The 26,709-nt window shown below is 38.8% G+C and overlaps 1 protein-coding gene across 1 annotated transcript in view; it reads right to left on the bottom strand.

The window, feature by feature from the left end:
* The window catches only part of LOC145981565 (xyloside xylosyltransferase 1-like), a 177,005-nt gene extending 153,878 nt beyond the window's left edge, over positions 1 to 23,127 (bottom strand). Inside the window, exon 1 of the mRNA XM_083114910.1 lies at positions 22,421 to 23,127. Within this exon, the coding sequence (XP_082971036.1) occupies positions 22,421 to 22,897 (477 nt within the window). The 5' untranslated portion in view covers positions 22,898 to 23,127. The remainder of the gene's footprint in view (positions 1 to 22,420) is intronic.
* Positions 23,128 to 26,709: the final 3,582 nt, after the last annotated feature.

Below are 26,709 nucleotides of genomic sequence, written 5' to 3'. Positions count from 1 at the left end.
CGTGCCCAGGATTTTCGAAAGGGCGGTGTTATGTACATTTTTTATAGTAGTCATTTCGCCATATTTTCCTACGTTTGATGTTCTTTTTTGAGGAGTACTGAGCCAAAGGGGGGGGGGGTATAACCCCCACCAACCCTCCTTGGGCACGGGACTGTGTATGAAGCTGAAATCAGTTATATTTTGTATTATCTTTGCGCATGTGTGTAGACTCGAAAAATTCAGTTTTTATTTTCCATACTTGTACATATATTGGCTCATATTTTAGTTATTTTTACATATTATTTTCATATTTCAGAACATTTATCAACATATAGGCCTACTTCATATCAGGGTGCGAAATCATTGAAAACTGGTGGGGGAGAAAGTTCTTCATCTTCAAACCCCTCCCCCACAAACATATGTGTATATTATGCTATATACATATTGTAATGTTATTAAAAGTAAAAATAAATTACTCAATTAAAATATTATTAACTAGATAAAGGACATTAATTTGTTACTTTTATACATATCAGATATTGCAAACAAGCTAATTCCTTTATTAACTGGTTCAAGATGTTAATAAGTTATGAAATAGTTCAAGTGGTCTTATTATGTTTAAGTTTTGCTTCAGTTTATGCATTATGTTAATATGAATCAAATAGATTTCATAGTAATTATTGTTTTGCATTTTTGTTTTACTTTTATTGTCCGCATTGATATAGATTTGTTAATGATCTCGAGAGAGAAAAGGCATTGAACACTCATAAAAAAAAAAGTAAAGTAAAGTGCCCTGTGCTTAGCACCACGCCATGAAGGCGTATAAGGAGTAACAACCCACTCCGGTCGTGAGTGGGGGTGATGTGATCAGCATTACGCCCCTGACCGCCTTTAGCCCCCAAGGGAACCCTGGAGCTTCAGCATGATAGTCAGACGCGTTACCGACTGAGCCACCGCGGCCACTTTGAACACTCACAACTACACTAATTTGTGAGTGTTTCCGATATTATTCTTAGTAAAGTATATTTGAAATTAAAAGTAATTGCTTATCTTTTGTTTGTTTCTCCCCCCGGAAATTTTTGGTGGAGGGGATTTTTGAGGCGAAGATTGTTGGTGGGTAGGAAATCCCCCCAGGATTTCGCACCCTGCTACATATTCGCGCAATAACTACATGTTTCCGACCGAAAGAGTTGAGGGAATTTCTTGCGAATAACTGCCAAAAGTCCGGAGCGACGTTTAACAAACGAAAGTTTCCTACTATTTTTATACCCTCCACTTGCGTTCATTATAAGTTTTCTGTCATGCGAACAATATATATATATATATTTACACCTCTGAACTGTATGCTTTTGCTATCATAAAATACTTGATTGAAATGTATTTTAATTTACAATTGTTATCAACAATTGAGAATGAGTGCTCAAGCATGGGCTCCTGGTTGTTAAAAACGTTATTTTGGCAACAATGGAAGAGAGTCCCTAAGTCGATCAGACCATTGCTAACTTCACCCTCGCTACTACAGTTGCGCGACCGACAGCAACGCTTCTGGTTTCTCTTCAAGACAGTCACGGCAATAGCTAAAATGCCGAGAGAAGAGCAATCAATTGTTTCAAACTCAAGAGTTACGTACGTATGCCTCGTGACAGGTTAACTTTGCAGCAGGTTTTATGTATCAGTACGCTTGAGAACGACGCTCAGAATCTTCCGTTCAAGTCTTGCCTCAATCGCCGAGCTGTTGATATCTCAGACAGTGAGAAAATGGGAATTATTGCAGCGGAACTATATTGTGTACGTACGTTTTGGGCTATATATACGAAAAGTTGCTGCAAACTTAACCTGCCGCGGGGCTTAGTGTCTTATATTATTAAAAAGGTAATTTTTTTTCAATTTTAAGTCCATATTTTGGTGAAAATAACTAAATATGTATTTACATATTTAGCACACCTTTAATACATATAAATCCGTTCCCTGTTTATTAGCTACGGATGTAGTGGGATCCATGAGTATTACCGTGCAAATTGTCCATCACCATGTTCGTGCACTTTATTTGACCCAATAAGAGCTTCAAGAATTAAAAGAAAACTCAAAACAAGCTGTTGACAACTTCTGCACCAGCATACTTAAAAAGCCATCGCTTAAAAACACATAGGATGTAATAGAAAATTAATGAAAACTAGTCATGGACTATTTCCACTGTAATACTCATGGATCCCACTGTACGAGTCAAACGGGTAAGAGGATTTCGAACGGGGCATGATTATAGATGCAGGTGCTTCTACAACCGCGACAATCAATGAATTCCGAGGCCCGCGTCTTTTTACGAGTACACCTTGAAAGGGGACGAGGAAAAAAAAACCTTCCAGTGGCAAGTCTCTCTCTACGGTCGTAGAATTGAGGAGCATCAGAGAGGAATGTTGAAGTCAACAGGAGGTCCACAAGTGTACAAACGACAGTTGATTGCATGGTTGAAACTACGAATAATAATAGCATGTCACAACATACCATCCGTCGGATATTCCAGCAGATGTCCACCAGGTACAGTGGGATCCATGAGTATTAGAGTGCAAATTGTCCATGACCATTTTCATTAATGTTTCTCTTACATCCTATGTGATTTTAACCGATGAATTTTATGTATGCTGATGCAGAAGTTGTCAACAGCTTGTTTTGAGTTTTCTTTTAATTGTTGGAGCTCTTGTTGATTTACGTAAATAAAGTGCGCGAACATGGTGATGGACAGCACGGTAATACTCGAGGATCCCACTGTACGGTGGGATTTACAAATATTGCACATCAAATTGTCCACTACTACTTCCACCAATTTTTCTCTTTCATCCTAAGCGCTTTTAAGGAATCAGTTTTTACGTATGCTGATGCACAGGTTGTCAGCAGTTTGTAGTTTTCTTTTACAACATTTTTCAACTCTTGGAAGTTATCACTGGATAAAAAATAAGTACATGATCATGGTGATGGATAATTTGCTTGGTAGAACTTATGCATTTCACACTACGTACAGTGGGATCCATAAGTATCACCGTGCAAATTGTCCTTCACCATGTTCGTGCACTTTATTTGAACCAATGAGAGCTTCAAGAATTAAAAGAAAACTCAAAACAAGCTGTTGACAACTTCTGCACCAGCATACATAAAAATCCAACGCTTAAAAACACGTAGGATATAAGAGAAAAATTAATGAAAATAGTCATGGACAATTTGCAAGGTAATACTCATGGATTCCACTGTACCACACACACGGATTAGAACCGCTTTGGACAGAAGCATTTCTTTTAACATTTTTGATAGCATCAAAGCTACGTAAATGCTTCCATACGTTACACGTTTAGCATCTGTGATTTCGATGCGAAGTGTGCAAAAAACACTAATAATACTATATATACAGCATGAAAGGTATACAGAGTTACGCGGATTTCATTTAATAATTAATAAATTAAAGAGGAATTGATGTAATTTTAAAAAAGGGACGCTTATTTGATTAATGATATAGCGTGTAAATAAACTGAAGATCTATACATTTGTTTTGTAGGACCTCCATGATGGCGTAGAGGTAACATCGTCGCCTTGTAAACAAGGAGTCCCGGGTTCGATACCGGTTGAGGTACATTGTACAGTGCTTCGGATTCTAAACTATAGGTTCAGTCCCGATTAGCCTATTTGTGAATAAAGTAGACTTAAAACACAAGCTTTTTTCTTCTTTTTTTTGTAAAACCATCAACTTCGCCCATACACTGAGATATCTCTGTCCACGACCCACTGCAAAGTGTTTACAATTGCAACAATAATGTATTCTTCCATACATGTAGCGTATGTGCTATAAACTAAGTATTTAAGCAGCGCCATGTATTTGTACCTAAATCACTTTCGTAGAAAACGTTATTCCGCTCGGTTGAATAACTATCGGCTCTTAAAAATGTGAAGTGATGTATCGTTTACATCGCACTCGACAGTCATTAAACTTGTGACTGGTTACGCTACGAGAGATTAAGAACATTAGGACAGATTCTACCTGAAATATGGCACTAAAATGCTATAACATTTCCTCACTCAACACAGTAGAATTCTATCGTAGCAGGAACGTTAAGAAAAGTGCCAAGTAAAATGCTTTTGTCTAAAGCAGGTCTTACAGTCAGAACATGCCGTGACCCTGTGTTGGTACAGTGGGATCCATGAGTATTACCGTGCAAATTGCCCATCACCATGTTCGTGCACTTTATTTGACCCAATAAGAGCTTCAAGAATTAAAAGAAAACTCAAAACAAGCTGTTGACAACTTCTTTCTACACCAGCATACATAAAAATCCATTGCTTAAAAACACATAGAATGTAAGAGAATTAATGAAAATAGTCATGGACAATTTACACGGTAATACTAATGGATCCCACCGTACTATTGTGCCAGGTGTATAACCTCTTCCTTACTTTATGATCAAAAATAAAGAATTAAATCATTCACACAGATCATTAGATACAGACTAAATCATTCATTTGGGTGATTTATGTATTCAGACACAAATACGGTGTTTCACACATAAAAAGATTACAGCAAACTTTGTACACTATTGATAGTGCATAATATGTAAAAAACAAAGCATACTAATCCAAAAAACTAAACACAATGTGATTTGTGATGATGTGTGAAGAGTTTAAATTCCACAACCTATATAGAACATCCGTGAGAACAAAAGGTAGCGTAATAACGATTTGTGACTGTTACATAAAGCGTTGCTGTGGGGTCAACATACAAACAATTACTCGGCATGTTTGTGCCAACCTCTTTTTCCTGTGCAGTGCGAATTGTAACGGTACTGAAGCGCCTGTTTTTATGAATGGTTTCCTGACTTTCGCTACGATCTGACAATCACGCGCGTATCTTTTATGTTATTGACACAGTTTTTCGTCTTCGCGTCGTCTACGCTAGCCCTTGAAAATCTCTAGAAGTGAAAACGAATTAGCAGCCACCCAACACATAACCCTGACCTCGAATTAGCATACAGAAAAACGTTCACCGCAGTACTGGCAACATTGTAGAATGGCCCAATTCATTCGTACACAGAAAGTAAGTTTCAAGTTGTCCACTTGAACTCTCTCCACGATACTGGATCCTCAAACCCTCCCTTAAACTTCTCTTTCCTTTGCATGCTTTGTAAGAGTACTGCGTCTGTGAGGTTCAAATACTTGGAAAATTGTATTTGCGCAATTAACGTAATCGGGAGATATGGACATGGCAAAATTGCAACGTCAGATTTTGAAGAAACTCTGGACAGAAAAATATCCTCACGAGTTCTCAACTTTGTATTAATTGAAAGAGAAAAGAGATATTAATGTGTAATAGTGGAATGAGTACGGAATGGGTGGTTTATAATACATGCTGATTTGCCTCTTTGTAAGAACATATTCATCAACAGTGAGGTATTACTTTGTCCAAAAAGTATTTTTCTGCTCACCGTGAAAAAGACACTATTTTCATGAAGCCAGAACAGAACGTCTCTTCAGTTTTCTGTATTCATGTTCAAACAATCCACTGTTGTGCGTCAGAATTAGCAGAGATTATGTAAGTGACGGTACTTAACACAGAATAAACAATTTCAGTAAGGACATGATTCAACATACTGACCTTCGTCCATCTTACAATGCATATTTCGAGGAAGAAATGAATATTTGTGAAAACAAAAACAAGTTAGGAAGCTCAAAATTTGACAACTGAATCGATTATTACCTTCTTTCCCTCTAACTCTATCTCTCATCCCACACAGAATTATTCACAAATCACTACACTTCCGAAACTGTCAGCTTCCAATTAAAGAAAAGTGCTGCATCACCGTTCAAATGTGCAATTTTTCTAACAATAATTTACTAGGCACGAGTTAATTGGTAAGTTACTCAAGTATTGATTTCCATTTGAAACTACTTATGCGACAAAAATACAGTTTATGAGTAGAGGGGGTGGGATCTAGGCAACCCTCTTGGTTTCGAAATATTCGACAAAATCTAACCACTACAAGCGGGCTTCAGGAAAGGGTACAGCACGGTAGACAACATATTCATATTACAAACACTAGTACAGAGGAAAATTAAACAGAAGCGGGGGAAATTATACGCATGTTTCATTGATTTTGAAAAAGCATTTGATAAAGTTCATAGGGAAATTTTGTGGGGAAAATTGTATGAGAAGGGAATGTCCGCGCGCATGATCAGAGCACTGCAAGCAATATATGCGAGGGTAGAATTCGGAGTAAGATGCGAAGGAAACCAAGTCTCGGCACTGCAGCCTTCGCTCAGGGGACTGAAACAAGGATGCATCCTATCACCAGTGCTATTTTCACTGTTCATAGATTGGGTAGCGCATGAAATTAAAATGGATCAGGATTCTATCCCATGTATAGGAGTGCAAAGTATACCAGTCCTTATGTATGCAGACGACATAGTCATCTTGTCCGAGACAATAGAGGGTCTTCAAAGGGGCATAGACAGCATATATGAGGGGTGCATCAAATATAAAATGAAGGTAAACATTAAAAAGACAAAAATCATTGCTTTCAAAAATGGCTACATATTTAGCAGACAGGAGACATGGACGTACGGGGGGGATTTAATCGAGCGGGTTAAAAACTTCACATACCTGGGGGCATCACTCTCCATGACAGGGAGTTGGACACACCACATAAGGGCAAGAAAAACTAAAACAAAATTTGCAATAGAACAAGTCATAAGGACAATAAACAAGGCACCTCAAATGCCTTTCCCGGTCATTCAAAACCTCTATTCATCAATAGTATTAGGTACATTAAACTATGGAATAGAACTGTGGGGGTTAAGGGGGGACAACACAATAATTGGCATACAAACAGAATTTTATAAGAGAGTAATGGGCGTAAGCAGAGGCACGGCCAACTGTGGGATTCTTAAGGAATTGGGACTGAACAGAGACACGGTACAAGCACGGATGAGGGTTGTTAAATATTGGATGCGATTATCACAAGAGGGCCAAACTACGCTGAGGGGGCAATGTTTGGAAATACAGACAAGGGAGGAAAACGTTTACAGCTGGGGTCTGGAAGTGAAAAATATCTTATATAATAGCGGAATGGGTTGGGTATGGGAAGAGGGAGGAAGGGGGGGCATCTCATCAGAAAATCAAATCAGAAACAGGTTACTCGACATAGACAAACAAGAAATAATAGCAGACTGCCAAACAAAGACCTCAATCAGGGAACAGTTAAGAGTAAGAGAATGGGGGAAAGCGAAATATATCCAGGTTGTGGGAAAAAATGAAAGAAGCGCGCTGGCATGGTTCAGACTAGGGGGGTGGAAACAACTAAGAAAGATAAACGAATCAGGGGAAACGATATGTCCTTTGTGCGAGGGGGAGGAGACGGACAAGCATATCCTACTGAACTGCCCTTCTACACGTGACCTAAGGGACAAATGGATGAAAAACTTAACAGGCAGGGAGGTGATAGAAGTGGTAGACGACAGAATAAAAATAAAGGAAGCGGGGCAGCAAGTGGGGAAATACCTGGGAGAAGTAAGAGAACGGCGGGGGAAAGCTATTAGAGAAGGCAGCGAAATGAGTGATAATGCTTCAGACGAGCCATCTTTATAGTGTAAGTGTGTGTAAAGCAAAATGTAGACATGTTTTGGTGATAGTGCAGGAAAAGAGAAGTGAGGAGAAAGACTGGAAGAAGAACTGCCGAGGGAGGGGAAGAACGTGTATATAGGGGACAAAGTAAGAGACAGCTTAAAAGAAAACTAAATGTAACAAAATAGTGTAGAAAAATCAAAAATATGTAGTGCGTACAGCCTATGGCTCGCACAAAAAGAAAATAAATCTATCTATCTATCTACCACAAGGTTGCCAGGCATTTTGTATCTCGATGTCTAATCTGCGGTGATAAATCGTTTTTGTTCAGACAAGACAGGAAAATTACGGAATGAAAGAGACGTCTGTTTTATGCCGCATCAAAAATCTACCAATAGGGGTCTCTGAGATACAGAAGCACACTAACCTCAACGAAAGAGGATGTTGCACAATAAACAGATGCCTTTCAAACGTGCAAAAGACGTGACAGAAACCGCTAGGCTGAATGTTTAAACTACAAAACGTCTTTGTGGTTTCACAAACTGGCCATTCATGATGTTGAAATATGCCATCTGGACACTCTTCTGTGCTTGAAGAAGCTGATGGAATATGAAACGCTAATGGGCATGATAGTGCAAATTCCAGATATTGCAACATGGTGCCTTGTAGACCACATGTTTCCCTGCATTTAACTTTCTTAGAACTATTATAATGCTTTTAGTGTTGTTATGGCGATATTTCTGGTAAGCCTCGTCATCATGACTTAGCAACAGTGAAAAGAACGCACTTGACTGGCTAGAAGTCTATCGCCCTTGCACACAACAAACAACTAAAAAAGTTACATTGACGGTTTGCGTCGATATTCTTATGTGCACTGGTAACTGGTGTTTTGGTGGCAAAGAAACAAAGCAAACTGTGAATCTCTATTTTGATATAGGTGATCAATATGGAAGATAATATCGGACAAATCGCCTTCACGGCTCTTTTAGTATCACCTTTTGTCTAGATTTCCGAAGGCATTTTCACATGACTGCGGCTAAATTTCGCCAATGTTAGGCAACTAATGTGAAGATAGCACTCAGTGTGTATTCGTTTTGTAACAATTAATAATGCTTGACATTATACTTCCCTTAAGAATTAGCATTTAAAATGGCCGGTCAACTTCCGTGCTACAGCTCAACCAAGATGAGAAGAATCCGGGAAAATTCGTGAACTAAAGCAGTCATTTGATTTTTCATCGCGCTTCTCCTTGTGCCCGAATGCTCCCTACCATCTCACACTTTCTTCAATATTACGTCTCCATTTTTGCTGTGTACCTTCATGATAATACTAACAATTGGTACTGAATTAAGGCGATCACATTGTATACAAGATTACATGGTAATTAGCTGATTGCATGGCCCACTCTTCCCCCGCTCGCTTACGCTTAAAAACCTGACGACAGTGCCAGAGGGTTTTAGGGATGTGACGAAGCTGAAAATTTACCGATGCCGATGTACTCACCGATAATTTTTGGAACCGATGCCGATGCCGATATTTAACCGATTCCGATACATAAGATTATTAAACAGAAATGGGATGTTATTTTCAGCATGACAAAAATAAATTTGCTATGTACATTTCTATTGCATATCATGTGTATATACTTATATATTCTCAAGAGATGCGAATGTACATTTGCATCTACAAAATGTTACGTGAACCTTTAAGAAGAACATGGATTCTCAAGAGATTAAATATTAGTACACAAGCAGTTCCTTGAAATGCAAAATGAATTCCTGTTCTGCCAGATTCAACTTCAGAAACACGAGATTTGGAAGCACTTCAGGAAGTAACCTACTTCTTCTCTTATCTCAAATCTGTTCAGCAACACTGAACACTCAATCACTGAATACTGATGCAGCAGGTATGCCCAAGTATTTTCTCAGCACTTGCTTCAGGTTTGAATATTCATTTTTGAATTTCCAATACAACAGCAGATCCTGGTTCAGCAATGTACTGTTTTATTTCCGATTTATAGTTAGGTTCATCCTCTGAATGCGTTTGCAATAATTTTATTACAAAAACTCTACAATGATGATGAATCATAACCTAATTTTCAATAAATCTTACAAAACTAGAATATAAAACTTCTTAGAAGGTAAAACTCTAGTATAATCTGTACCGGTTTAAATATTGGATTTTTGCCGATTCCGATACCGATGCCGATATGTCAATTTCGGCCGATTTTCATACATCTGTAATCGGCTTCGGAACATCCCTAGTATGTATCATCTTGGTCAAGCTGCAGTTAGCAATAAATGTTCCAAAACATAGTGCGAAACTTGTTGACTCATTGGGCAAACACCCATTTATCGTTCTTTGTCGAGCAAACGGTACAGCACTATATATTTCCTAAGATTGCAGTCATGCAATGTTATGCTAATTGCTACTGTTATGTGCTAGAGAACCATAATTTCAAGGTACGTTTTGATAAAACGTCTCCGTACTTCACGCTTCGCGGAATGTAGGCTCCGCGATAGTTTCGAAAGGTCTGTCCTAAGCCCCTGCAATCAGTAGCGTACGCAGGATTTCATCAAGGGGGGTGTTATTTAGAAAACTTTCTACAAATTCACATTACCATTGTTTTATTATACTTTAATTATTAATAATAATAAATAAATTGATAATTATTATAATTAATTAATTAGTTTAATTACTACTAATAATTACTACTAATGCAGCTGCTATTTATGAAAGAAATAGAACAAAATTACATTTCTTTTGTTTCTTTGTTACAAAATAATTGTCCAGTCAACGGTTGTATATGATACGTGAGACATTTTTAGTGTGAAGAAAATCCATAAAAACAAGCAAATATATTAAATTTATTGAAATAATCAAAATATGAAACTCATTCAAGGAGCCCCGCTGGTCTAGTCTGACAACTTCTTGGGATATCCGGGTTCGATTCCCGGAATTGGTTGGAATTTATCCAGCCTTGTCTCCGCACCCAGCCTCATAGCAATGGGTACCTGAGAGCAACCCTGGGGGATGAAGGCTGCCGGAGCATGGTGCTGATCACATCACCTGCAAAATAGTTCGAGATCGAGAATCTTTGGGGCCCACCACACCACTACGTGTGTCTTCATGGCACGGTGCTATATGCACGGGGGAATTTACATTACCTTTACCTATGGAACTCGCCCAGGATGATGATGATGATGAAGCGCGAGAATACATGTTGCCAAATTCCACTGAGTATATGTTTTCGTTGAAAAGTAAGTTTATAGATATTCCAACACATTTATCACTTCTAGGTGATTCACAAAGCCCTTCAACATTATTTAATGATGTGGATGTAGACTCAGCATCACTTGAGAGTTCACAAGGGGATGTGAAATCAGTACCGGGAAGAACGTTTGCAATAAGGTCGGCACACTGCGACGAAGCAAGGAATTTTCACAATTCTCGCGAGAGTCACTGCGCGACTTTTTGCAAAAAAAATTTGCAAAATTGAACTTTGCGGCCGCTTAGATTGTGTTTGGAATGTTGTGTTTTTCTTCATGCTGCATGGGAATAATAATTCAAATTATTATTATTATTATTATTATTATTATTATTACTGTCGCAGATCTTTGACTGTGATAAATTAGCCATTTATAATTTTTTCTACAGCATTTTCCATAATATTTCAAAAGCTCAAAGGGGGGTTTAAACCCGGTAACCCCCTCCCCTTGCGTACGCCACTGCCTGCAATCACTTTGCATGTCTCAAACTGATCGAAATGGCCACTATATTATCGCACAGCCATGTCCCGATCGAAGAGGGCGTGTGATAGAAACAGCTTACTCAAGGTTAATCGTTCAAGGGCATGTTTTTACCAGTTCGCATGCATGATGTTTGAATGTCAATACAACAATGGTATATGTCTCGTGTGCATTAATCGATAACGTGTTTCAGACGTTGAAATGTACCGTACAGTTTCATATAAAGTACGAACTTTGTAACAATAATATACAGTAGGCAATAATAGTATTTTAGGATCTAGGTGTCCCATTTTTATTGCATGTGACTGTACATGGACAAATTCAAAATTAGGTATTTGTCCTGACCATAAAAGTGAAGCCAAAGCTTTACGTCGAGGTTTCCTACCACATGTTCAAATGGGTGTACTTATTACAAGAGTTGGCAACCAGGCACGTATCTAGAAATATGGGGGGGGGGTTCCGAACCAAGTGTATCAGGAATAAAAATAAAAATAATATTAATAATAATAATAATGTTTATATAAAAATAATTATAAATCAAATTAATACTAATTACAATACATAAATTAATATATTATTATTACACAATTAGGTAAAAAGACTGTATACGAGGGTCACTATTTATATTTTGAGCCTAACAATGAAAAAACAGGAATTTGGCATTGAAAACTGCTTTATTGTTTTTCGAAGTATTCTCCTTTATGGTCAATACACTTTTGCATTCGTTCGAACCATTTGTCAAAGCAGTTTTTCCAATCTTCTTGAGACACCTCCATAATATGGTTTTTGAACGCATCAACGGCGTCTTCCGCCGACGAAAATCGTTGTCCACGCAATTTATTCTTGACATTCGGGAACAAGAAGAAGTCATTGGGTGCCAAATCAGGACTGTACGGCGGATGACTCATCCATTCGATTTTTTGACTGTTCATAAAGTCGGTTGTTAGACGAGATGTGTGACAGCTGGCATTGTCTTGGTGAAGAATGATCCGACGGCGTTTGTTTGTTTTCCGTATTTCACCGAAGACCTCTGGCAAACAAATTGTTGTGTACCATTCAGAGTTGACCGTTCTACGTTCCTCTAAAGGCACAGTTGCCACATGACCAGTTTTCCCGAAAAAACAGGCGACCATTTGTTTCGATGTGCTTCGAGCGCGAACAACTTTTGTTGGATTGGGTTCATCTTGAAACACCCATACAGTCGACTGCTGTTTACGTTCCGGCTCATATGCATATATCCATGATTCGTCACCTGTTACAATCTTATATACGTCTTTTGAAGCACCACGATTGTATTTATTGAGCATTTGTTTGCACCAATTGACGCGAGCGTCTTTTTGAGTAAATTGTGTGGGATCCAACGAGAACATACCTTTCTCACAGCTAAATGATCATGTAATATTTTATATATGCTGGTGGAACTAATGCCTATGGTTGCCTCAATCTCACAGTATGTCACATGCATGGACGTCCGCAGGATTTTTTCCAGGGAGGGGCAAGGAAAGTATTTTTTTCCAGGGGGGCAAACAAGGGCAAATTTTCCACAAAAATAGGGTTGTTCCCTAAAAAACATTGCTTAAATTTGAATTTATGGTGTTCATGCAATAATTAACACATATTATTGTGGCTAAAATGAAATTATATGTGTGAAATACATATTTTTTGGTTGACTTTCATTTTCCAGGAGGGGCCCCATTCCGGACGCCCATGGTCACATGACGATCTTGTTGTATTAGGTTTTGCACAGCATCAATGTTTTCTTGAACAACAACTGATTTTGGACGACCTTCGCGAATCTCGTCGGTGAGCGAACAGCGGCCACGATTAAATTCGTTATACCAGCGTTTCACAGTGGCAAAGGATGGGGCTTCATCGCCAAATGTGGAAGTAAGTTGATCGATGCACTCTTGTCTTGACAATCCACGTCGAAAATCGTAGAAAATCATCGCACGAAAATGTTCACGAGTTAATTCCATTTTATTGTTGTCGCGCAATCTCCAAGGCAACATAAACAACACAAATGAAGCTATTGACAAAACATTTGAAGTACGTTATGGTCAATAATGCCAGACGATTCCGTGCAAACGTCAAATCGCGCCTAACTTCAATCAGTGTTGCGAAGGCTCAAAATATGAATAGTGGTCCTCGTAAGAATAGATATATATAAGAGTGTAAGTAGCTTACCTGTAGTTAAGATCGGAATAATTTACATAAAAACAAGTGCGCTGGCAATGAAATTAATGTCAAATAGATGAATAATTTAATATTCATCGAATAACAAAAATGATGTTACATGGAGTTGGAGAAAAGTAAGTTTCTGATTAAAATTTTATGCATATTATTTTGCATAGTAGTGTACATAAATCTTCACTGTGATGTCATTCAAAGCCGAATGATCCCAATAAAATCCTTGCCTTCTAAAAAGTTCAGAGGAAATTAATAACCATTGATTACGAAACAAATGCTAATATCTTCATTAATTAATTTTAGTACTTGGTAAGTCCTTCGGGGAGGTCCGGGTCCTGGATGCCCCCCCCCCCCTTAAATACGTCCTTCCTGTCCTTCAAAGCCGTATGATCCCAATATTGTCTTCCAATAAGTTCAGAGGAAATTACAACAAATGCTAAACGAGTATATTTTCATTATTTAATTTTCGTTCTTAACAAATCTTTCGGGCCGGACCCTGTGGCCGAGTGGTTAGCACATCGCGGTGCGACGCCAAGGGTCCCGGGTTCGAATCCCGCTCGGACTTGGTTGTTTGTGAATGTCCTTTCATCATTTCATCACTCATCCCCATCTTCGCAAATTAGCCAAGAGGCACAAAACGCGAAGTAAAATAAACTAAATCAATCAAGTCTTTCGGATGTGTGTGTGGGGGCGGGAGAGGTCCGGACCCCTTAAATACGTCCTTCCTGTCCTTCAAAGCCGTATGATTCCAATATAATCCTTGAATTCCAATAAGGGTAAATATGCGATATAGCCCGAACGGATTTCTTCAAATTTACAGGAGAAACTACTTACTGAAATCAGTTTCTGTAGCATTGTCGAAGTTCTTGGAGGTATTTTCTTTCGCGGAAACTGAAAACTTCACCATAGAATGCTGCAGAACAAGAAATAATCACTTTTTATGTAAGGAACTTGCATTTTCTGTAAAGCGACATTTTGCCGTTGTTTCCATTATGTACCTGCAGATGGCCCGAGCGTCAAAAGTCACACGGTCTCGCCAGTGTTTCCAAACGTGCCCTTTTTTTTTTTTTTTTTACCATTTTTAATTATTTTTTTTAAATATTCTAACCTAACCTAACCTTGTCGGAAATGGTCCGTGGGGCTATCGTGAATGGTTTTTGGGCCTATCCGTCAATGGTTTGTGGGGCTATCGTTAATGTTTTTTGGGGCTATCCGTCAATGGTTTGTGATGACATAATGAACACGAAAGTAGGTATTTTTCGGTTAATGAGGTTGAAACACTGCATATCCACTCCAAATCGACAAAACACAAGCACGACGATCCATGACAAGTGCACGCCATATTGTCTGTTACCCAAGCGGAACAAGGAAGACAAATAATGACTCGTAATATGAAAAGTTGACACTATTTTATGGAAAAAGGCATAACTTCACTTCAAAGAATCTTCCACAATGCAGAATAGGTAAGTATCAATGCTAAAATTAACGAAATAAACGAGTGAGAGGTGTTCAGGCAATATCGCATAATTACCCGAATAAGTTCAGAGGAAATTATACAACAACGGCTAAACGAATATATTTTTCATTATTTAATTTTCGTATTAGATAAATCTTCCCCCCCCCTAAATAGGTCTATGTTGGCAACATTGAAGGGGCATGTTGTGGCTACACCTCGTCAAGATTGTGAGGAAGATAAGGTCAGAGTTTCTTTGGTGAACATAACCTTCAGCCTTGATATTTGACTGTAGCTTCAAAAACGAAGAAGTGAAAGCAACACAGCTGATGAAAATTGCCACAGTTTTGTACCTGAAAATGTGTAGCGTAAAATTCATATATCATTCTTAAAAGTGCAATTTGCAGACATTTCCCATTTTTGCTTGGCTACACGCAAAGGAAAAAATATATGCTTACATCCAAAAATGCAGGAAATACTTCCTAGTAGAGTTGTTCAAGGCCCGGGGATCCATAAATTCTAATGGGTTCTATTGGATTCCGCTGTAGGACCGGAACCTCTTTCCTCGCACAATTTAAATTCGGTCCAAGTTGTTTCATTGAAAAAAGGTTCCTGGAGCGTATTTAAATTGAGCCGGAAAAAAAATTCCTGGACCGAATTGAAATACTTTACAGATAAAAAGGTTCTTTACGGTCCAGAACCCATTTACGCTTCCTGATTTTCTCTCCTGGACCGGAATTGAATATATTTCAAATTCCTAGACCTTCAAGAAGCCTGGCTCCTAGGGAAGGGTTACGCCACAAAACTGCCTCTGCTTTCTGTAATTCCGCGAAGTGTTCTACAGCTCCTCAATTGATCACAAGACCTCGGGTTTTTAGGTTCTAAAAATGTGCTTTTCGGTTCCTAAAATAGGTTCTAAAACTCCTAAAATAGGTTCTAAAACTCCTAAAACTCCTAACATAGGCTCTAAAACTCCTAAAATAGGTTCTAAAACTAAAATAGGTTCTAAAACTCCTAAAATAGGCTCTAAAACTCCTAAAATAGGTTCTAAAACTCCTAAAGTAGGTTCTAAAAATCCTAAAATAGGTTCTAAAACTCCTAAAATAGGTCCTAAAACAGGCTCTAAAACTCCTAAAATAGGTCCTAAAACTCCTAAAATAGACTAAAACTCCTAATATAGGTTCTAAAACTCCTAAAAATAGGCTCTAAAACTCCTAAAATAGGTTCTAAAACTCCTAAAATAGGTCCTAAAAATCCTAAACTAGGTCCTAAAACTCCTAAAATAGGCTCTAAAACTCCTAAAATAGGTCCTAAAACTCCTAAAATAGGTCCTAAAACTCCTAAAAATAGGCTCTAAAACTCCTAAAAATAGGCTCTAAAAATCCGAAAAAAGGTCCTAAAAATTCTAAAAATCTTGAAGTAGGTTCAAAAAAACTTAAAATAGTTCAAAATTCCTGAAAAATGCTGATTAGGTATAGTGACTGGCTATAAAAATGGGACACCTTGCAAAAAGTTATGTGTGTTGCCTAACCCTACGGCGATGGCAGAACTTACCATGCTATTAAAATCCACTCTTCGCCGTATAGTTAGGCACCAATCTGTTTTCATGTTATCCACAGTCAAACACTGCAATTTTGTCTGTGAGGATCATCTTAGATTTCAACAGAAACATAGTCAGTGCTGCAAACATCAATGCTGAAATGTTAGTTTGGAAGGCGTGAATGCCACAAAGCACCGAAGTGACGTGAAAGTGAGCAAGACCACACAGATCAGACCACTTTGGATTGTACAGGTAACAGTGGCACCAGACATTTTGCTTTGTTTAGAGCTTTGAAAAATCACCATGGACTTGGAGGAAGGGAACTCGACAGAGTACGTTTCAAACACGTTCGTCATTGATTTTTTCGTGACCAAACAAAGCAAATGCCTCTGTGTGATATAAAAATTATGTAAAACCTTTAAAAATATATAAAAACTTAAAAATAGGCTTGATTTAGGAGCATAAACCTACAATAGGTTCTAAAAAGCAAAATAGTTTTTTTTACGTCCTATAAAACTTCATCAGTCGTTGCGTTTTTTAATGAAACGCTGACATAACTTATTATTTCTTACATACTTGTAAAGGAAAAAAATAGGTTAAAAACCCAAAATGCGAGGTCACAAAGAACGTCCCTTCCTTCAACTGATCGAATCGAAAGGGGATCCCACCTCGAAATTTTCCAATCGGAGGAAGACAATTTTATCGCCTCTGAAAATGTGAAGTTACACGATCTTTTGTCGGAGACGTGTGGAATTCGTAAAGCTGGAATTGCGTTCTAGAGAGGACACACAATGAAGTATATATTAATGACTATTCCATTTTTAACCTTCTTTTAAGTTATTCAAAGACAAAGCTGGTAATCGGGGGTCATTTTATGAATATTTACATTTACTACGGTACTTTTCCCGAGTTCTTTCCTGTTTTCATACGAAAACTTTGGTTTTCTCAAAATTTCAAGATGGGCTGTTGCCCCATCACCCCCCTTGCGTGCGCCAGTGAGAAGTGAATATTATACTCTACCAATGGTAGCTCACATTTCAATAAACGAATGGAAAATCCTTGAACTTGAGATTAAAGAACGGTATCTTGCTTCCAAAAAAACAGTATCGTTCTTAATAAACTTTAAGTAATGTAATTTGTTGTAATTGTACAGTGGAATCCATTAGTATTACCGTGCAAATTGTCCATGACTATTTTCATTATTTTTTCTATTACATTCTATGTGTTTTTAAGCGATGGATATTTATGTATGCTAGTGCAGAAGTTGTCAACAGTTTGTTTTGATTTTTCTTTTAATTCCTGAAGTTCTTATTTGGTCAAATAAAGTGTACGAACATGATGATGGACAATTTGCAAGGTAATACTCATGGATTCCACTGTACACACGCAATTTAAACTAATTTCTGTTTGACAGGTGCAGCACGTAAAAAAAATGCGAAAAAAATAAAATTTCTGAAGTTTCCCCTGTGGAGGCGCATTGCACACTGGTTTATATTCCTCTTTAAACTGTACCTCCAGACCCGTTTGAGGATAAGTGATGGTCCCGGACCGAGATTAGAACCTGAGATCCCTGAAATCGTAGCTGTGTCCAGTCCCGATTAGCCTACCTGAGCATAAAGTGGACTTCAAACATACTCTGACAAACTTCCGACTTTTCTTTTTATCAAACGCTACATTCTTCACATTCACCTGGATCTAACGCTTCAAAAATAAATTTCACATTGAGGAAACGACATTACAGAAACAGATGTTGAATGTCATGATAATTTTGTTGATCTCGGTCAATCTTAGAGGGATAATGTGAACAGTAATCAGTTTTAAACCAGGGGTCGAAATGGACCGGAGCAGACCGGAACGGCATTCCGGTTCGTGAATATCTGGAACCCAGGCACGTATCTGAAAATATATTTCGGGGGTCCGAACCAAGTCTCAGAAATAAAAATATGAATGATTAATTTAATTAAATATGTAAATTAATAATGAATTGTTATTATTGCATGAATAGTTAAAAAGACTGTATAAGAATAGAGATGCAACAGCACGTATTCACTATCTAGCTAAAGTGTAGTTAATATCTCAAAAATTTGTATTAAAACAACTGGCCTGGCTGATAATTCCTCATTAATATTATGCCCATAACAATAAGTAACCAATCAACACCGCATGTTCTTCAATCCAAAGCAAAGAAAGGACTATCTACTATGCAAACAGTTTGAATCTAGAAGCACACATGAATAAAAATACATCCCACAATGGATTAATGTCAATGTAAGAATTTGATATTACTTCATGTCAAATATTTCTATTCTTGCACCATCAAACATTAACAAATATGCATTTACGTGTACATGTGTGTCTGTGTGTATACTTTTAGTTTTATATAGTTTTATGTGTAGCCTATACATATACTCATTAATTGTATCTTTACAGTTCTTATTTGATTTTAAATTATCCATACGTTTTTCTTTCATCTTTCTTACTTATTTACTATTATTATTGTTTTATTTTTTCTCTTATTGGATATAGGCTATATACCGTTTGTAACTGTAGACTGTATTCTGACAAGGGTTAGCTGGGAGAACAGCGTACGCTGAACATCGCCCTCTCAATAAAGATATATTATTATTATTATGCAGTAGCAGTATGCATAAATTTTATTTCATCCTGCCCTTCCAATAAGTTTGGCGGAAATAAATAACATTCGATTACAACAAACACTAAAAAATAAAAGTATATTTTCATTATATAATTTCAGTACTTGGTAAGTCTTTTGGGGGATCCGAAACCCCTGGACCCCCCCCCCCTAAATACGTCCTTGCTGGAACCTTCCAGTTCCGTCTCGTCACATCGAGCCTTGGTTAAAACTACAGAACTGTTTAAACTTTCTGGGAAAACATACGAATTTCTCTACAGCAGTGGCGAAGATATAGTACAAGCAATGCAAGCACTGCTTGCACAATTAAAATATTATTTAATGTACTTAACGTTTAGTGCATTATTTATTTTCTATCGCACTCGATTTCGCGAAATTTTACGGCCGCAAATTCTCTCCGCAGCCCGTTGGCAAGCAGCAACCTCTCTGCTTGCAGCCACTGCGCGGGAAACCAACGCTTCTCAAGTATCATATGGCGAAGGGTAGATGCTGGTGAAGGTACGGTCCCCAAACCACTAATAAAAGCTCTGCTTTTCGGAGCTTTTCGGCTTCTCGAAAACACCCGAGCCAAGCAGAAAGCAGACACTACTATCAGAAAACATATAAGTGTTAACATGATCTCGAAGATGTATATTTGCTTTATTATAAACACAGAATTATTGAAATAAATTATTATAACTGTTCCAAATTCCATGTAGATAAACTTTAAAGCATTACTTTGAGTTTCAAGATTTGTAAAACGTGTCAATAATGTCGACGTTCAGGGATTAAGACAAACATGGTGTTCAGGCACTGGGGAGCGCTGGAATCTGCAGAACAGCTGGCTGTTGTCCGCTTCACACTTCTCTTGTCTCAAATTACAACGCACGCCAGTGTTGACAACTACCAAATAATTTACACTATATTTATCGTAAGTTTTCATACAAACAATGAACTGATGTTTTTTTTCGATAAAACGTATGTAAAAAAAAAGCAATGAAACTCTCTTCTGAGACCTGCAAGTAGCAAAAACGTTAAGTCATAAATGCTATCCAACTCGAAATATTATTTTTATTAATATAATAGATTATTAAAAAGAAGAAACAGCGCATGTTCTTCCTATTGTAATGGCCTATTATTCGAAAGCTTAATTAATTTTAAGCTTCAAGTCAGTTCTATTACTCCCCCGTGAACATTAATTTTTACAAGGAGGTTGACATCACTCTTCTGTTAGCTTCTGAGCTTTTCGGAATATTTTCCATTTATGTGGGAAGAACGAGTGGTTGAAGTGAGTGTTCTCTTTTGTGAAACAAACATGAATATTTCAAATTTCGTACGGGAAGCTGTAAGTAATAGCAAGTATTTTATTATCAATAACGTGACAAGAATTTTGAACTTTGCAGTATGGCCGTTGAGAGAGGAGTTCATGGATATATTATTATTATTTAAAATGTCCTTTCTTTCCTAGAAAAACTGGGGCAATGGACTGTATAATTTATATACCCCCCCTCCCCCCATTTTTCGGAGTACTGTATTGCTTTCCTTCCTCTTAAGACCACGCTTCGCTACTGCTCTACAGGGCTTGTTTTCAAAAATATCATGAACAGAAAGAAATACCAAGTGGGAGGGGGGGGGTTACATCATTGCATCGAATGGTTCCGTGCAAAATTCTGGCTAACCCCTGATTCGACGAGTGTCGACTGTTCCGAGGCTGCTACAGATGAATAGGTAAACGGTTACTTAGCTGTTGCGACTTTAAACGTTGTATCTGCTTAAAAGAAAACAAGATGTGAATGACAATGAGTTGTTCAGTCAGTGGATGTTATTACTAAAAATTCTAGAACAACTTAAATGTAATCCACTTGATTGGAACATGCTGCCTCGTGAAAAATAGGTTCACATTCTTCAGAGAATGAATTCAAACAGCAGTACAAACAACGGACGTCTACATGACCATTTATGTGTAGCCTTTCAGGCTGAAAATTTTAACGTAAAAAGTATTCTTTCAGTGGGCTACGGAAAGAAGCAAACTGGCATGGACTGATTGATTTGCTTTATTTTACTTCGCTTTTTGTGCCACTTTTGGCTTTTGCGAAGATGGGGATGATATGATATGATACAAATTGATGAATGGACACTCACAAATAGGAGCAGACTGGCATGTCAGTCAACTCTGGAATTCATTTTCATTTCGTCATGCAATGCTTTTGCTTATATAATCTTGTGTCGCAAGAAAACAAATATTAAACAACGAAAATTAATCAGACAAATATATTAACATGGGCGTCCGGAAGGGGGGCAAGGGTGGGCCGTGGCCCCTCCCTGGAAAATGAAAGTCAACCAAAAAATATGTATTTCACACATATAATTTCATTTTAGCCACAATAATATGTGTTAATTATTACATGAACAGCATAAATTCAAATTTAAGCAATGTTTTTTAGGGAACAACACTGTTTTTGGTGAAAATTTGCCTTCATTTGCCCCCTCTGGAAAACAAATACCTTCCTTGCCCCTCCCTGGAAAAAATCCTGCGGACGTCCATGTATATTAACAAATGTTATGTTGGTCAGCAAGATATCAACAGATAATAATTGGGGGCCATGTCTCAAGGGTTCGTCTACGCGTACACGATGCATCTATATGCCACGAAAATTGTCTTCTAAGGGCCTATCACGTATTAGTGTGATCTTGGCATATTTTGACAGTCACGTGATACATCAATGACGATGTTGTCGAACGCACCCTCTGCATGGAGACAAATCTTATATTCCTATTTGAATTGAAAGGGATGAGGGGAATTCGTCAACTGCATACCCTCCCCAGTGGCGGAGATTGGGTCCCAAAACCGGGGGCGGGGCAAAGACAATACATTTCCCTTTGTAGATAATATTTAGGATAGTGCGGGGGCAAAAGTGGCGAAAACTGGGGGGCAACTGCCCCTCTCGCCCCCATAATCGCCGCCACTGCGGCCTCCCCCCTCCCCTCCCGTAGTTGCAAATGATTAGCCATGGGGGAGAAGGATGTTTTTATATGTAAATACACTTGTGCTCCCAGAGAAGTTACATCAAATCCCCCGGAAATAGCATTTCATAAAGCAAGTTCACAATCATATATTTCATTTAAGGAAAATGTTATTTCCATTTTTCTGTAATGTCATTCCTGTGTGTTCTATATTAACAAAAGTGAAACATGTCAACTGTAGAGAGAACCACACGGCGAAAACTGGAAAAAACATATTACTTTGCGCTACGATGAGAATTTAAAGAATCTTTAAACTTACCGAAACAGGAACCCTGGATCGGACTCTTGCCAGGTTCCTCAGCACACTGTTCAATGCGGCAACACTGTACTCGTCCGTAAACAGAATGAAGTGCAGGGGAAGGGTTGTCGCGTGCTGCAAGATGCTGGTCGTGCAACGCTTGAAGTCCGAAAGCAATTTTTCGTTTGTGTTGACGTGCTTCACAATCATCCCGACGTGAATAGCATCGTGCTCACTAACGTTCGGGGGAAGGGAAGGGTAACTGGCGTGTAGCTTCGGATGATCGTTCGTCAAAGCGTTGTAAATCACTTTCCCAACGTATCTGCCGAGGCTGGGGTCCTCTGTGGCCGAGTACGTGGTTTCCACACTCTGCTGGTACATGTCACTATCCACCAATTTGGTCAGTAACGACGTTACCGTCACGACACCCATCACAAACAACGCCACCGACGCTGCCAACTTGCGTTGCCTTTTCCTCATCGTCCTGCCCGAGCACATGAGTGAGAATGTCACCTGTCAACGCTGTTGTTTTGTCTCCTCGCTGGCTCCGATAGCTGTTTCCACTCGCGCAATCCCTGACCAGCACAAAGACCATTATGGCACCACCATCCTGCTGCAACCGACATGCACTTCGACACTCTCATCGTCCGTATCGACGCATTCTATTTTCTATTTACATGTTACGGTCGTGCCCTCGCGAAGCCTACTGACCGCGCATAGACAACGGGTCCGCCTCATCTCACCGTCGGGAGCAGTGATCGCAACTTCCAATCAAATAAATTCCCAGGTGGGAAGAAAAATTTCCCTCGGCGTGAAAACCCATTCGGATAGTATTCACACTGTTAGTTCCGTTCAAAATGCATTATATTTGTGCATGTCGAAACTAGGGATGGACAAATCCGGATAAAATATTATCTCTAACCTGCTTTTGAACAAATCTTTGTAGTGTTACATGGTGTGTAACCACATTGCATAGGGTTGTTTCTGGCGTAGACATATTTAGGGGGGCAGACATGTGGAGACCCTCCGAAAGACTTACTAAGTACTAAAACTAAATAATCAAAATATACTTGTTGTTTAATCAACGGTTATTAATTGGAAGGCAAGGATTATATGTTGAGATCATACGACTTTGATTGACAGCACGAAAGAAGATTTATGCAAGATTTAATACTACTTTATAATAATATGCATACAATATTAATAGGAACTTTATTTTTCGTCAACTGGATCTAACAGCCTTTTTTTGATATTCAATAAATATTCATTCTTTCTCCATTTGACATTAATTTCCTTGCCAGGCCAAGGTTTTTTTCTTTTTAACAAATTTTGCCAGCCTATACGTAAGCTAAATGAATACCGTCTTTTTACCTATTAATGTAATAAAAATATAATAATTTAAACATTATTATTATTTTTGAGACACTTGGGACTGACCCCCTCCCACCCTCGGAAATATATTTCTAGATACGTGCCTGGTTACTGGCCGTCCTTTTTTAGGTGCAATAAAATAACAATATGTCGTACACAAACCGTATACTCTGTTTCTGGGATCTGTGGAGCAGAGGCCGCGCATAATGGCAGAGAAGGGGAGAGAGCGAAGCAAGGCAGTGCGTGCTTCTTCTAACGGCTGGTAGTTGCAGCCGCGTTTTCCCCTCCAACCCTGTCACGCGTTTATTGGTCGAGCACTCCGAATCACTACTTGGCTGCATGACTTGTTTTCGTTCGCTTGCTCCGCGAACTTTGGAACGTGTCAAAGAGGTAGGAAGGGGGGGAATCGTTCAAAGGAAAAGGACATCGTCCACCATCTTGAAATACGAGAGTTGCTTTGGGTCTAGTGAAAAACAAAACGAGTTTTCATAGGTGTCACACTGAAATCTCTCCCTCAAAAGATATAAATGATCTTGGGTATAGTCGACGCGCTAGCTTCGTTAACGACCGGCTGGCTTTGGAGTCCATGGAGCGCGCCCACCAGCTGCAACAATCACATTCAACGCACAGTGTTGCCACACATCTACTCTACGCCACCTTGTACCTCCGCGCACAACCACCTTCCCACGGTCTCCACATTGAAGTTGCAAAGTACGGCAACAGCGTATCTGCAGTCATGTGACTGAGACTCCACGTGGAGTAGACGAGCAGAATGACAGCTGCGACCATTGGCTGAAGGTTGAGTGTGATTGGACGAAAACAACTCGCCCGCTGTTTAACCCCACCCACGTTCGTGGCGGCGGCTTCCTTCAGTTCTTCGACGTTAACGAGGTAAACGCGTGGACTATATGATGTTCAAAAGATTTCGAAATCGGCCACTTTGGCTATCCCCCGTCAAACACACATCACTCACTATATTTTTAAGTTGTTCTTACCAAATTATACAGCCTTCGTAAAATGTTCGTTCTCTCTCAAATATGAAATTTAAGCCCGCATCACACGAATTGATTTATAATGATATTTTAATTATTATTATATAATTATAGTTATTATTTCTATTATTCCAATTTCTGGCAACGCCCATGAAACCCCCCCCCCGAATTTTTTTCCTGCCTACGGCGATGCACATAACTCACTATATTGTAAAGTTGTTGTTACCAAAGTATACAGCCTTCATAAAATGTTCGTTCTCTCTCAAAAATGAAATTTAGATAGAGTTTTGAAAAATGCAAAACATGGACCAAAGATGGTAAGGAGATTTCGAACAGCATATGAGAAGACACCAAAAAATCAACCTTATTTCCACGTAGCCCGCCCCACCCTGGTAATTGCAATGTTGGAGGCAAACGAGGCTCTGGCTTCTGGACCCAAAGCCAGCATAATGATCTGTGTGACTTGTGTTGTGTCGCGTTTAGAAGAAAACAGTAGCGCAGCGCAGTTTTCTGCAACCCGCGCTCTGCAAGTAAAATATTGGGGACCCCTTAGTGAAAAAGATTATCGACAATGTTACGTATAACGTACATGATACCAGAAGGGACGGTCATACTCTGCCATTCCATTTTTCGTTATGAACTTATATCAGTGCAGTCGCTTCTGGAAACTAAATCAGGATGGACTGAATCTCTTATAAATAACTGGAAATATTTTCTTTTTATTTCAAGATATAGGCACAGCAAGGTTTCTTTCTTGGAGGATGGGGGCTTCATGCGGTCAATATTTTGTTCAGGATCTATTGAATTTTGTACTTCATTCGTATATATATAAATGAATGGCTTATTGCAGAAAGGGACCTGAGTCACATTTTTGAGGTATCGGAGTTACAACCTTTTCATCTCCACTGTCGCTAGCAGCACACTGCAGGGGGGCGCATTGAGGGTTGCAAAATTAACTATTCATTATGCTGAAAATGTGAGCCAACAACGGCACATTTCTTTCTTACACTATCAATATTATACGATTTTTCTTGTTTTTTTTCTCAGAATTGTGCAAAAGTGACTCAGGTCCCTTTCTGCAATAAGCCATTCAAATAGATTTCATGTAATACACAGATATTTAAAACAGTACTGTTTAGGGGAATTGTTTAAAAGATAGTAAACACTTCTCTTTTGGAGGTGGTTTCGCCTTCAGCCCCTGGGACTGACTGAACTCGAGTGTCTTTGTCTTCGTGTGTCACAAGTGGTGGTACTTCGTCGTCGTATAACCTGTGTCTTTGTGTATATAATATCCGTTATTATAATATATAGTTGTGTTCATGAACTATGAGAGACTTCATTCTTTAACCCAACACACTCCAGGACTTGGGAAAGTTACGCCAGGTGTTTTAATGGTGTAACGCCGCTTCAGCCCCAAAAATGATCCACTGGCTGCGCCAGGCCAAGATTCAACGATTGAATCGCACACGTTCGCCTTCTAATGCTAACAGTGAATAATATGTTCAAGGGAACTTGCCATTTCAGAACTGGCCTCCCCGGTGGCGCAGTGGTAGCGTCGTCGCCTTGTAATCAAGGGGTCCCGGGTTCGATAATGATGGAGGCACAAGTGGTTCGGATCCCACTTTAAGCTGTAGGCCCAGTCCCGATTAGCCTTTGCTGTGCATAAAGTGGACTTAAAACACCAACTCAATCAATCAAAGCCATTTCAGAACTGGACCTCTAGATTGTCAGTGTTGACCCAGCGTGGACTCCAGTATTGAAAGACAGGTAATAAAGCGGCGATGGGACTGTATTCACTGAAAAATGTGTCACTCAATGAAAGGCCGATCGGAAGCACTTGACCCTCCAAAAGATTGTTACCACACGGACACAGTGTTCAATTTTAATATTAGTGAACTTCATATTATTAATCATAATTTTAATAATGCCATGTCTTTCGATATAGCA

The sequence above is a fragment of the Lepisma saccharinum genome, chromosome 29 (assembly GCF_977018435.1).
Source record: "Lepisma saccharinum chromosome 29, izLepSacc3.1, whole genome shotgun sequence".
Taxonomy (NCBI): domain Eukaryota; kingdom Metazoa; phylum Arthropoda; class Insecta; order Zygentoma; family Lepismatidae; genus Lepisma; species Lepisma saccharinum.
The sequence above is the reverse complement of the archived record's forward strand: the minus strand, read 5'-3'. Positions and strand labels throughout refer to the sequence as shown.